Source organism: Myotis davidii, unplaced genomic scaffold (genome assembly GCF_000327345.1).
Source record: "Myotis davidii unplaced genomic scaffold, ASM32734v1 scaffold268, whole genome shotgun sequence".
In the NCBI taxonomy this organism is placed as follows: Eukaryota; Metazoa; Chordata; class Mammalia; order Chiroptera; family Vespertilionidae; genus Myotis; species Myotis davidii.
The window spans coordinates 39653-49730 of NW_006383015.1; the positions used below are offsets into that span (position 1 = coordinate 39653).

At 39.2% G+C, this 10078-nt stretch overlaps 1 protein-coding gene across 1 annotated transcript in view; it reads right to left on the reverse strand.

Moving 5' to 3' along the window:
- Window positions 1-751: 751 nt before the first annotated feature.
- MYCBP2 (MYC binding protein 2, E3 ubiquitin protein ligase) overlaps window positions 752-10078 on the reverse strand; it is a 253516-nt gene continuing 244189 nt past the window's right edge. Inside the window, 4 exon segments of the mRNA XM_015558101.1 lie at window positions 752-1585; window positions 5842-6007; window positions 6583-6690; window positions 9587-9796. Coding sequence (XP_015413587.1) covers window positions 1470-1585; window positions 5842-6007; window positions 6583-6690; window positions 9587-9796 — 600 coding nt within the window. The 3' untranslated portion in view covers window positions 752-1469.

Genomic DNA, 10078 nt, shown 5'->3' on the forward strand with positions numbered 1-10078 from the left:
TGGCTGAGGGCTGGTTCAGGCTGGCGGGTGACTGAAGTTCCCAACTGCTCCTTTCTTTTTCTTTTTTATTCTGGGCCAGCTTTAGTTTTGGCTCCAACTCTGAGGCCTCTGCTGCTGAAAGCAGGTATCTGGTTTTTTTGGGTTCTATAATCTCGAAACACTATCAACTCCAGCTCTGAGATCCGGGCTGGCTGAAAGCGGGTTTCTGGGGTTTTGTTTAGCTTCTATATTTGTTATAATGTTTCAAACTGCAAGCTCAGAGGCCGGCAAGGCAGGCGGGGAACATTGGAGTCCTCCGTCGCTGAAGCAAGCAAGCCTCATGTTAGCTTCCAGCTGTCTGGCTGCCGGCTGCCATCTTGGCTGGTAGTTAATTTGCATATCGCCCTGATTAGCCAATGCGAAGGGTAGCGGTCGTACGCTAATTACCATGTTTCTCTTTTATTAGATAGGATAGTGATGGTTCAGATGCATCTTATTTAGACACGGGGACCTTTTGTTGATTACTCTTTTGAAAGTTCTAAAAGGTACTGATTAATAAGGTAGAGGTTGGTCAATTTCCTAAACACTGTATCTTCTGCCCAGTGTTCAATTAAGATCCAACATTGTACTTCATTACTACTCTTATTTTCCCCAATAGTTATACACGTTATGGTTGTGCTGTGTTAGTAACTTCTTTCCAAGGAAAATTGGATGGAGTTTTACACCTTAAAGATATTTAAATTTTGTTTTTCAAGCAATACTTCACACAGTCTTTATGCTTTATCACTGTATAAAAATGTACAGTGGTTTATTGACATGTACATTCCAATATGTTTACAGCTGCAAGATAATGAGGCACACTCAGTATTGCACTTCATTAAAATTTCAGGCTCAAACTTAACCTAGAAGTTGAAATGAAACTGCATTTGTAATTTAGTAATTATTATAGAGGACAAACATTGATATCTTTATTTACACTGTGATACTTATTACATTTATATGCCATCCTAACACAATTTTTATTTAAATAACAGTCTAGGAAATAAACCAGAATATTATTCTTTTTATCCCCACCCGTGATGCAATTGTACAGGATTACAAAAAGGCAGTATACAATAAACAATGATTATTTTTCTTTTTTGCTTGAAAGCCAACATCATTCTTAGTCCTTGAGCATGGAGATTCTTTCTATATCAATTATCTATAAATGTCCAATGCTTCACAGGCCAATGACGGTAATGGCCACATGCAAACACCTCACAAGTTTGATGTCTTGGCTCAAAAGAAAAGAAATCAAACTAATGGGAAAATTTTCCATAGCAAGAATTATGTACATGGTATTTGGCATCCTTCTTGCACTGTGTGTGAATGGTTCATTTTCATGGATGTAAAAATGGTCCCGTCCTTATCCTGAGCAGTTTAAACTTCACCACAGCTGCTTGGGGGATGAAGGCAACTTTTCTATCCACAGACAAAGGAATCTGAGTGTTTTAAAAAGTGTGAGCATTTCTGCACACTCCACAACCCAGAGCAAATTCTTCCCCAGTAGGTGGATGAACAACATGGAGTGGACATTCAGTTCCTTCTAATTGTTTGCCTTTGGGACCTGTATAAGTTTTGAAGGAGGCAAAAGAATATAATTAAAATATATTCACACAAACCTAATGTAAATATAAGTCACTGCTAAGTTATTCAGAGAAATATGACAATGATTATGCAAAAATAACAAAATTATTTGTTTTCTAACCACAAAAGTAAAAATGTTCCCCATAAAAAACTCAACATACCAGATATATATGTCAAAGAAGGGACATGGTCCCTTAACCACAGCATCCTGACTAGAGATAAACTCTAATGATGAATTTGGTTCATCATTTTAAAGCAGAGCAATGAACAAAAATGGTCACAAAAATTCCTCAATTTAGTCTAGCAGGAAATTATTCTGGATGAGAAAATACAGATTTTTATATAAAACTAGAGGCCCGGTACACGAAATTTGTGCACGAGAGTTGGAGCGGGGGGCATGGTCCCTCAGCCTGACCTGCATCCTCTTGCAATCCGGGACCCCTCGGGGGATGTCGGGCCTAAACTGACAGTCGGACATCCCTCTCACAATCCGGGATGCTGCATGCACCAGCGACCATACTAGTATTTTTCATACAGGTGAAAGGCATCTTGTTGTATGGGCAGCTACATTTTTTTGCCCTGATTATAAAAAGTAGTACATAACATGATCCTTCTGAGGCAGTAGTACCATTTTCCCCAGCTTATGGGTGGAAAAACTGAAGCAGAGGGAAGTTAAGTAATTGGCTTTGTCACACAGTCAGAATCAGGGCTGACCACAAACTGTGCAAGCCAGAGTCCTTAAGTGTCATCGCTGCATCATCCTGTTTTTTCAGTGTTAGAGTAGCCTTGCCAGGTTTTAATTTTTAAATCTAAGAGACTGTTCCCAATATATAAGGTAGGGTCCCTAGGCCTGGCTGGTGATCAGGGCCACCTGTGGGGCAACTGGTGGGCAGGGTGATTGGACCTGCTGGACCCACTTTGGCTGGCGGCCTGGCACTGTCTGCTGGCCGGCCCCGCCCGCTCGATCTGACACTGCCACCGGTCGCCTCCCTGTTGGGGGGCAGACACTCAACACTCAATTGAGTGTCTGCCCCCTGGTGGTCAGTATGCATCATAGTGACTGGTCGTTTACCTGGTCATTCTGCCTTTCGGTCGATTTGCATATTAGGGTTTTATTATATATGATATTAGGGTTTATTATATAGGATATTTTTCCAGGTAAAAACAAATTTTAGTGTAAATAAGCCATGCTACCCTTCCCTTTTCTCTGAAAAAAAGGCATACATTGGTAAAATGGGAAGACATTATCAGTGTTCTTTTGAGAAGTATATGGGAGGGAGATTATAGGCAAATAAAAATTAATCAGCCTAAAATATGAATGATAATATGGCAGCAACACTTTGGGAAAGATACATTTGTAGATAATCAAATAAAGTAGGCTTAAAAATGGACCCCCCCCTCCCCATTTTTCTATTATTTAAAAGACTTGTTTTGCTCATGTGCACAAGTATCCTGGAACCAAAGAAGGTTATCAGTAAATAATTTAGAAAGGAATGGACAGAGGGGTTATTTAACTTCTTTAACAGACTCTTGTTTTCATCTACATATTTAACCCCTCTAGGCCTTGATTTTCCATTTGTGATTGTGGGGGATAATACTATCTACCTGGTAGGCTGTAAAAATTAGGCGAGAAAATACATGTGAAAATGCCCAGGATCAATGTCAGTTTCTTCCTTCTACCACCTCTCCTGCCTCATTCCTGTGATTCACAATGGTTTACAGGGCAAAGTCCTTTTTCTTGGCTGACCTGGATGATCACGTGCATGTATGACTTTGAGGCCTTGCCTTTTCCGGGCCCATCCTCCTTCTCGCAGTGACTACCTGCCACTGTGTTCTCTGCAACACCTGTTTCAAGACTAACAAACTTCCTTTATGTTTTTAGTATTTTAAAAATTCTTTATCTCCCCAGTTCTAGCATGTCATAAGGGCAAGAAGCAAGATTGACTTTCCTGGTTCCTTTATTTCCAGACCACTAACGTACAAGTTTCATTCAATAATCCCTCTTCCCTTCAAGCTCAAATGAGAGAGAACACTGCCTGCCCCCTTTTCACTCCCTTCACTTCCAGACCTTCCTCCTACTAATGATGGCTCACGTCTCTATTCTGGCTATTATCCTAAACACTCTAGCCTCACATTATTCTGATCTTGCTTCTTTTAAAGCCCACCACTTCTATTTTTTCAAAAGGTTTTTAGAGGTAGAACAGTGTAACAATTTTTATTTGACATGAGCAAGTAGCAAAAAGTAGCCTTACTTTATTATTATTTATTTATTTTTTAAAATATATTTTATTGCCCTAGCCGGTTTGGCTCGGTGGATAGAGCGTCAGCCTGCGGACTGAAGGGTCCCAGGTTCGATTCTGGTCAAAGGCATGTACCTTGGTTGCAGGCACATCCCCAGTGAGGAGTGTGCAGGAGGCGGCTGATCGATGCTTCTCTCTCATTGATGTTTCTAACTCTCTCTACCTCTCCCTTCCTCTCTGTAAAAAATCAATAAAATATATTAAAAATATATTAAAATATATAGTTTCTCTCTAGTCACTGAGAGAAACATCGATCATCCGCCTCCTGCACACTCCTCACTGGGGATGTGCCCGCAACCAAGGTACATGCCCTTGACCGGAATCGAACCTGGGACCCTTCAGTCTGCAGGCCAACGCTCTATCCACCGAGCCAAACTGGCCAGGGCAGTAGCCTTACTTTAAAAACTCTCTTTATCTTACCATCTTTGTTTATCTCTCATAGTTTAAAAATCAGTAAGATTTCTCTCCCATCTTCCCTGTTTTCCCCAGTATTAACCAATTTTATTAATTTTTTGTATAGCTTTCCAGTGTTTTTATGCAAATATAAACATATATATATTAATTTTTCCTTTCTTACAAAGGCAGCATACTATATGTACTTTTTAAAATTTAATTTTTCATTTAACACTTTCTTCTATAGATCTTTCCATATCAGTACATAGAAACTCCATCCTCAGTCTTTTTTTAATGGTGCATATTTGTTAGTGATTAATCACCCCCCCCATTGGATACTTGTATCATTTATGAATTTTTATCATTACAAGCAATGCTGAAGTGAATAACCTTGCACATTTTTCCTTGTTTCTTTTCTTCACCTATGTAGGTATGTCCCCCAGAAGTGGGACTGGTAAAGGGTAGATGTATTTGAAGTTTTGAGAGGCACCTCAGGGTCTACCATTTGCACTCTGATAAGCAATGTATGAGTGTGTGTTTCCCAGATTTAACAACATTGTCTATTGTGAAGTATTTAGTTCTGTATGTATTTTCACTAATTTCAGATACATCTCATGCAAAATTTCTCTTCTATGGTCACATTTACCTCTTCTTCCACTTCTCCCACTACATTAAGCCTCTTATTCCACCACACTGTGATCATAGCCTCCTGACCTCTTCCAAACTTTCAGCCTCTTTTTCGTTTCATATTGACTTTTCTCAGCCTGATCTGCACAGATAATCATTTTCCTGTATTTTCAGTAGCTTCTTTAATTCCCTTGGCTGTCTGATGCTCACTACTGCCAGTTCTCAGTCATTCTAGATTAAATCAGTTGTCCATTTTATGGTGCCTGTTCCAGGCTTCTTAAAAAAAATAAAAATCACAAAATACCTTTAAATGGTTCTGTTACCGATTATAATTTCAAACGTCACATGGCCCTTTAGTGCCAAACAGCAATCCTTTTACTAATCTTTAGTTGACTTCCTTCTCATCCTCCAAGCAATCTGCTCCACTATAGCTCCCAACCTAACTCATGATGTGGATCGTTTTACTTCACTCAGAAAGTCAGAAGTTCATAGAGCCAAGGAACCCTTGGATTCTTCAGGATAGTGTCAACTAGGTTTCTGCCACTTGCTGCGTGCCTGCCGCCCCAGAGACCCCCAGTCCACTCAGGCCCCCAGGCCCCTAGGGCTGGCCCGAGGCGCAGGTGAGCCTTGAATGGCAGCTGCCCAGCCACCAAGGGCCAGCCCGAGGTGCAGGCAAGCCTCTGATGGCGTCTGCCCAGCTGCCCAAGACTCAGGTAACCAGGGCCGGCCAAGGCTTGCGCTGCCGACAGTGGCAGCAGCAGAGGTGTGATGGGGCATTGCCTTCACCGGGTCGCCTCCAGTGCAGTCACTGGAGGAGAGGGAACCCCCCTCCAGTGCATGAATTTTCATGCATCGGGCCTTTAGTCATTAAATAAAACTGGATACCATAATCATATTTAAAAAACTAAAAGCATACCTGCAGGACAGTGTGGTAGTTCTTCCTTAGGAATGCTAGTCATCCTTTGAAAATCATCATGACAAGCATTACAAAAATGTGTTGTTCCAAAACAGAAAAAGACAGCCACTGAACAGCAGTAGCGACACTTATATTCCAAAAAGTCTGTGCCATGTTTCGGACACATCTATAGCAAAAGAAAACAGATAAAGATTATAGTGAACCTATTTCATTATACTTAAGGTAGTAATATATATAACTCAGTGATTCATATTTTAAGAGTATACACAACTCTAAAAACTGATTGAAAAATTGATGATACCCACATTAAAAAAATAATGAATAAATGTGTGGCTTTGCCCAAAAGATATGAACAAGCTTCAAGTTCTAATCCCAGCTCCATTATAACTAATTTTATTTATAAGCTAGCTTCTTAATTTCCTTGTGAATGTTTCCTGGTCAGCCAAGTTAAAAAATTAATATTTCATTTATCTATCAATCTCATAGATGTACTATGAAGATTTCATTGAAGAGGAGAAAATCTAGAAGTGTGAAATCTGGTAATTATTTTATGGGAGACAAAAGTATAAAATGCAGATCCCATCCAAAATAGATTATATGAATAAGTTGCTGTACAAACACCAGAAAACGTTGGTGGGAAACCTGCTATGCCATTTCTACCATGCTGGTTATATTATTATTTAAAAAAATTAGAGGTTTAATGTTTCTAAATTGTCATTTCTAATAAAATGGTCTACCCACCTGAGCTCGGGACACATCAGAACAAGCACCACAAATGAGCTCCCTGGGATCATAGTCATCCCCCTGTCCAGCCTCAGCATCACAGCGAGCTTCACCACCAAAGTATGCCTAGGAAACAATGCACTGAGATTACAGCAGGGAAGAACTTGGCCGTATACTTTGGGCACAGTGGACATAAGATCAAGAGGTCTTAGGAAATAGCATTGTCTATTAAGACACTCCCTTGCATGTCAAGTGGATGCCCCCACTGCTGCCCAGAGGGCAGAGCAGGGTAAGAAATAAAGCTATATTTATTCTTAAAGAAATAAAGGGTTTTTCAATTCTGGAATGAATTTATGCTTACAGTAGGAAGTTGAAACACTGTACTGTCAAAGCAAAATAAAAAAATAATATACAATATTACAAATAAATATCAAAATAGGATATCCTATATAATAAAACCTAATATGCAAATTGACCAAATGCACTGACCACTAGGGGGCAAATGCTCAACGCAGGAGCTGCCCCCTGGTGGTCAGTGCACTCCCACAGGGGGAGCACCGCTCAGCCAGAAGCCGGGCTCATGGCTGGTGACTGCAGCAGAGGTGGCGGGAGTCTCTCCCACCTCCATGGCGCGCTAAGGACCCCTCAGGGAATGTACGACTGCAGCCGGCAGATGGACATTCCCCAAGGGGTCCTGGACTGCGAGAGGGCACAGGCTGAGCTGAGGGACCCCCCTTCAGTGCATGAATGTCGTGCACTGAGCCTCTAGTTAAGTGATAAAGAAAAAATGTGTTTTTAGAGCAAAATTTAAATAGTCTTTCATTATTTTGAAATTGTAAATAACACCTTTCTTTTTATTGCTCTAAAAATATGTTTAGAACTTCTCCAATTTTAATACTGAGAACAAAAAATATGCCTAAAGTGAATATTAGTACAGAATTATAATCCTCAGGCTAATGGGAAAGAAAAAAAAATCAATTTTAATCATATAACATTTTTTAAAAAGCAAAGGCAAATTGGGTAATTCTGTTCAAATACTGCTCATACTTATAGAGCTATACTATATGCAAGAACTGAACAGTATCTAATACAGATATTTGAATAAATGAAATTATCATAACAAACGATTTATCTGAATTTGCTCTGGGCACAAAATAATTGAGGTCAATTATAATTGGGGCAATCTATATGCATATGTCGCATAGCCAAAAAATTGAGGATAAACAAGATGAATCAATATAAATCTATTATCTGTTTTCTAGTACAAACAGGTCAAAAGACAGGCTGCATTGATACAGAGTTATTAAATGGTCTTCCACTAGCTGAATATGGCCTCAGAAATATTCCATTTGTCCTGGGGTCTATTCCGGCTGTTTTACTTCTCTGCATTCCCTGTGTGGCTTCCTGGACATTTGATTGCCATCCTTGTGGTGGCACAATATTCATATATGATGTTTAGTACATTAAACACCCAGAAATAATGTATCATTATTTGTAACAATACAATTCACAAACATACAGTATTGGTCTTTCTTGGGTGTATGTATGTTTGTCTTCCTTTCTGGCTACCATCTATCTATTTATCCTTCTCTTCATTATCTGTATTTTTTGTTTGCTAAATGGGGAGTGCATCTTTCATTTACTGATTCCTTTGTTCATTTATTCATTTTCTAATTAACTTAGTGTCTAATAAAGTGCCAGTAGTGAAGGCAGAGAAATTAAAAAATATAGTCTTTGTCCTCACGGAACTTATCAAGTGAGGCAGAGAGATAAGTGAACCAGTAATCATAATGCAGGATAATGAGGGCTATGATGGATGTATGCCAGATTTCTAAATCACGTGGTGGTAATGGGTAAGCGTGGGCACATTGTAGAGGAGGTGAAACTTGATATGAATCTAAAAGTATGATAGATAGATTTGCTCTGCACCTGAGCATGTGTGTAAGTAGGTGGCAGGTGAGAGTAAAATGCAGAGCAGAAGATAGAGAGGCAGAGAAGAGCATTTCATGAAGAGAAATTGCCTATGTGATGGCATGGAAGTGTTAGTGAGCGAGTAGACATAGCCGAGTTTGGGAAGCTGAGTTGTTCAGTATTCTATAGCATAGGGTGCAAAAGGTAGCAGCTTGGGGGATGAGATGAAGGGTGGATAGGGTTAAAGGCTTATAAGCAAAACAATGATGCAATCAGATTTGAGAAATAGTTACCTATGAGTAGTAGTGTTAGTATAAACAATGGCATGGAGGCATTAGGGGCTCCACAAAAGCAGTTCAGGAAAGAAAGTTGCTGTAATTACCAAAGAAAATCATTAGGGGAAAAAAACGCTCAAGACATTTGGAGACAAAATTGACAGGACTTTGTAAATTAACATTGGAGATGAGAGTCCAAGTTGAATATAATACTGGACATGTGGACTTTGAAGTATGTGTGAGAAATCCAAATGTCTGAAAGGCAGATGGATATTTGTATCTAAATCTCAAAGATTCTGGAGGGTCATAATATTATAGATGGTTGGCAAAGGCATGGGTGTACAGGAAGTAAATCAAAGATAAGGAGGTATTATTGGCCAAGGATGGAGTGCTGGGGAAACAAATATGGTAAAAGGTAGGTGAATGCAAAGAAACCCTAGGAGGGATTAAAGACAAATGACTGGAAAGGAAGGAGGATATAAAAAAAGTGTTTTCTTAGAAACCAAGGAAGTAAGAATTTAAGGAGGAAATGCTCAAAAGACTCGAGTAAGAGAAATTTATTCAAGAACCACCTGGAGGAAAACAGGAGGTTTTTACTGATGGGAAGTAGCTTATGTACAGAAATATTTCATGTTTTGGAAATAGCCTGTAGAGGTTAACAAATATCCCAAAACAAATTAAGTAAATACATTAAACTTGAAACACAGTACCAAGTTTTCTCATTTTTAACTTCAGATTTAAGATGTAAGAATAATTGAATTATCAGTATTCAGAATTCAACTTTTTAATCATATAATCTCTAGTTCTTAAAATTCTTAGTATAATTTATAGCATACCTTTTTGCATTTGTAACAAACATAATATGCATATCTATTCATGGCGTAGCCAGCTGGGTCGTTATAAAATCTAACACCAGGAGTTGTGATAGCTTCACTCTTATGCAGACCTTCATATTCCAATCTCATTAAGGCTTTTCTTCTGACATCCTCATAGAGTTCTTTTATTGGATCAAGTAGGTCTTTTAATACTACATGATTTATTTTGTTCTGAAATTTAAAAAATGAACATCTGTTAAGAGAGCCATTTATTTATTAACTCAACAAACAGTGTGTACCAAAGTACCAAAGCACTGTGCTAGGAGGTAACTCAAAAATCCTATCTAATAAAAGAGAAACATGGTAATTGGCGTACGACTGCTACCCTTCCCACTGGCTAATCAGGGCAATATGCAAATTAACCGCCAGACAAGATGGCTGCTGGCAGCCAGGCAGCTTGAAACTAACATGAGGCTTGCTTGCTTCAGTGACGGAGGACTCCAACGTTCCCCG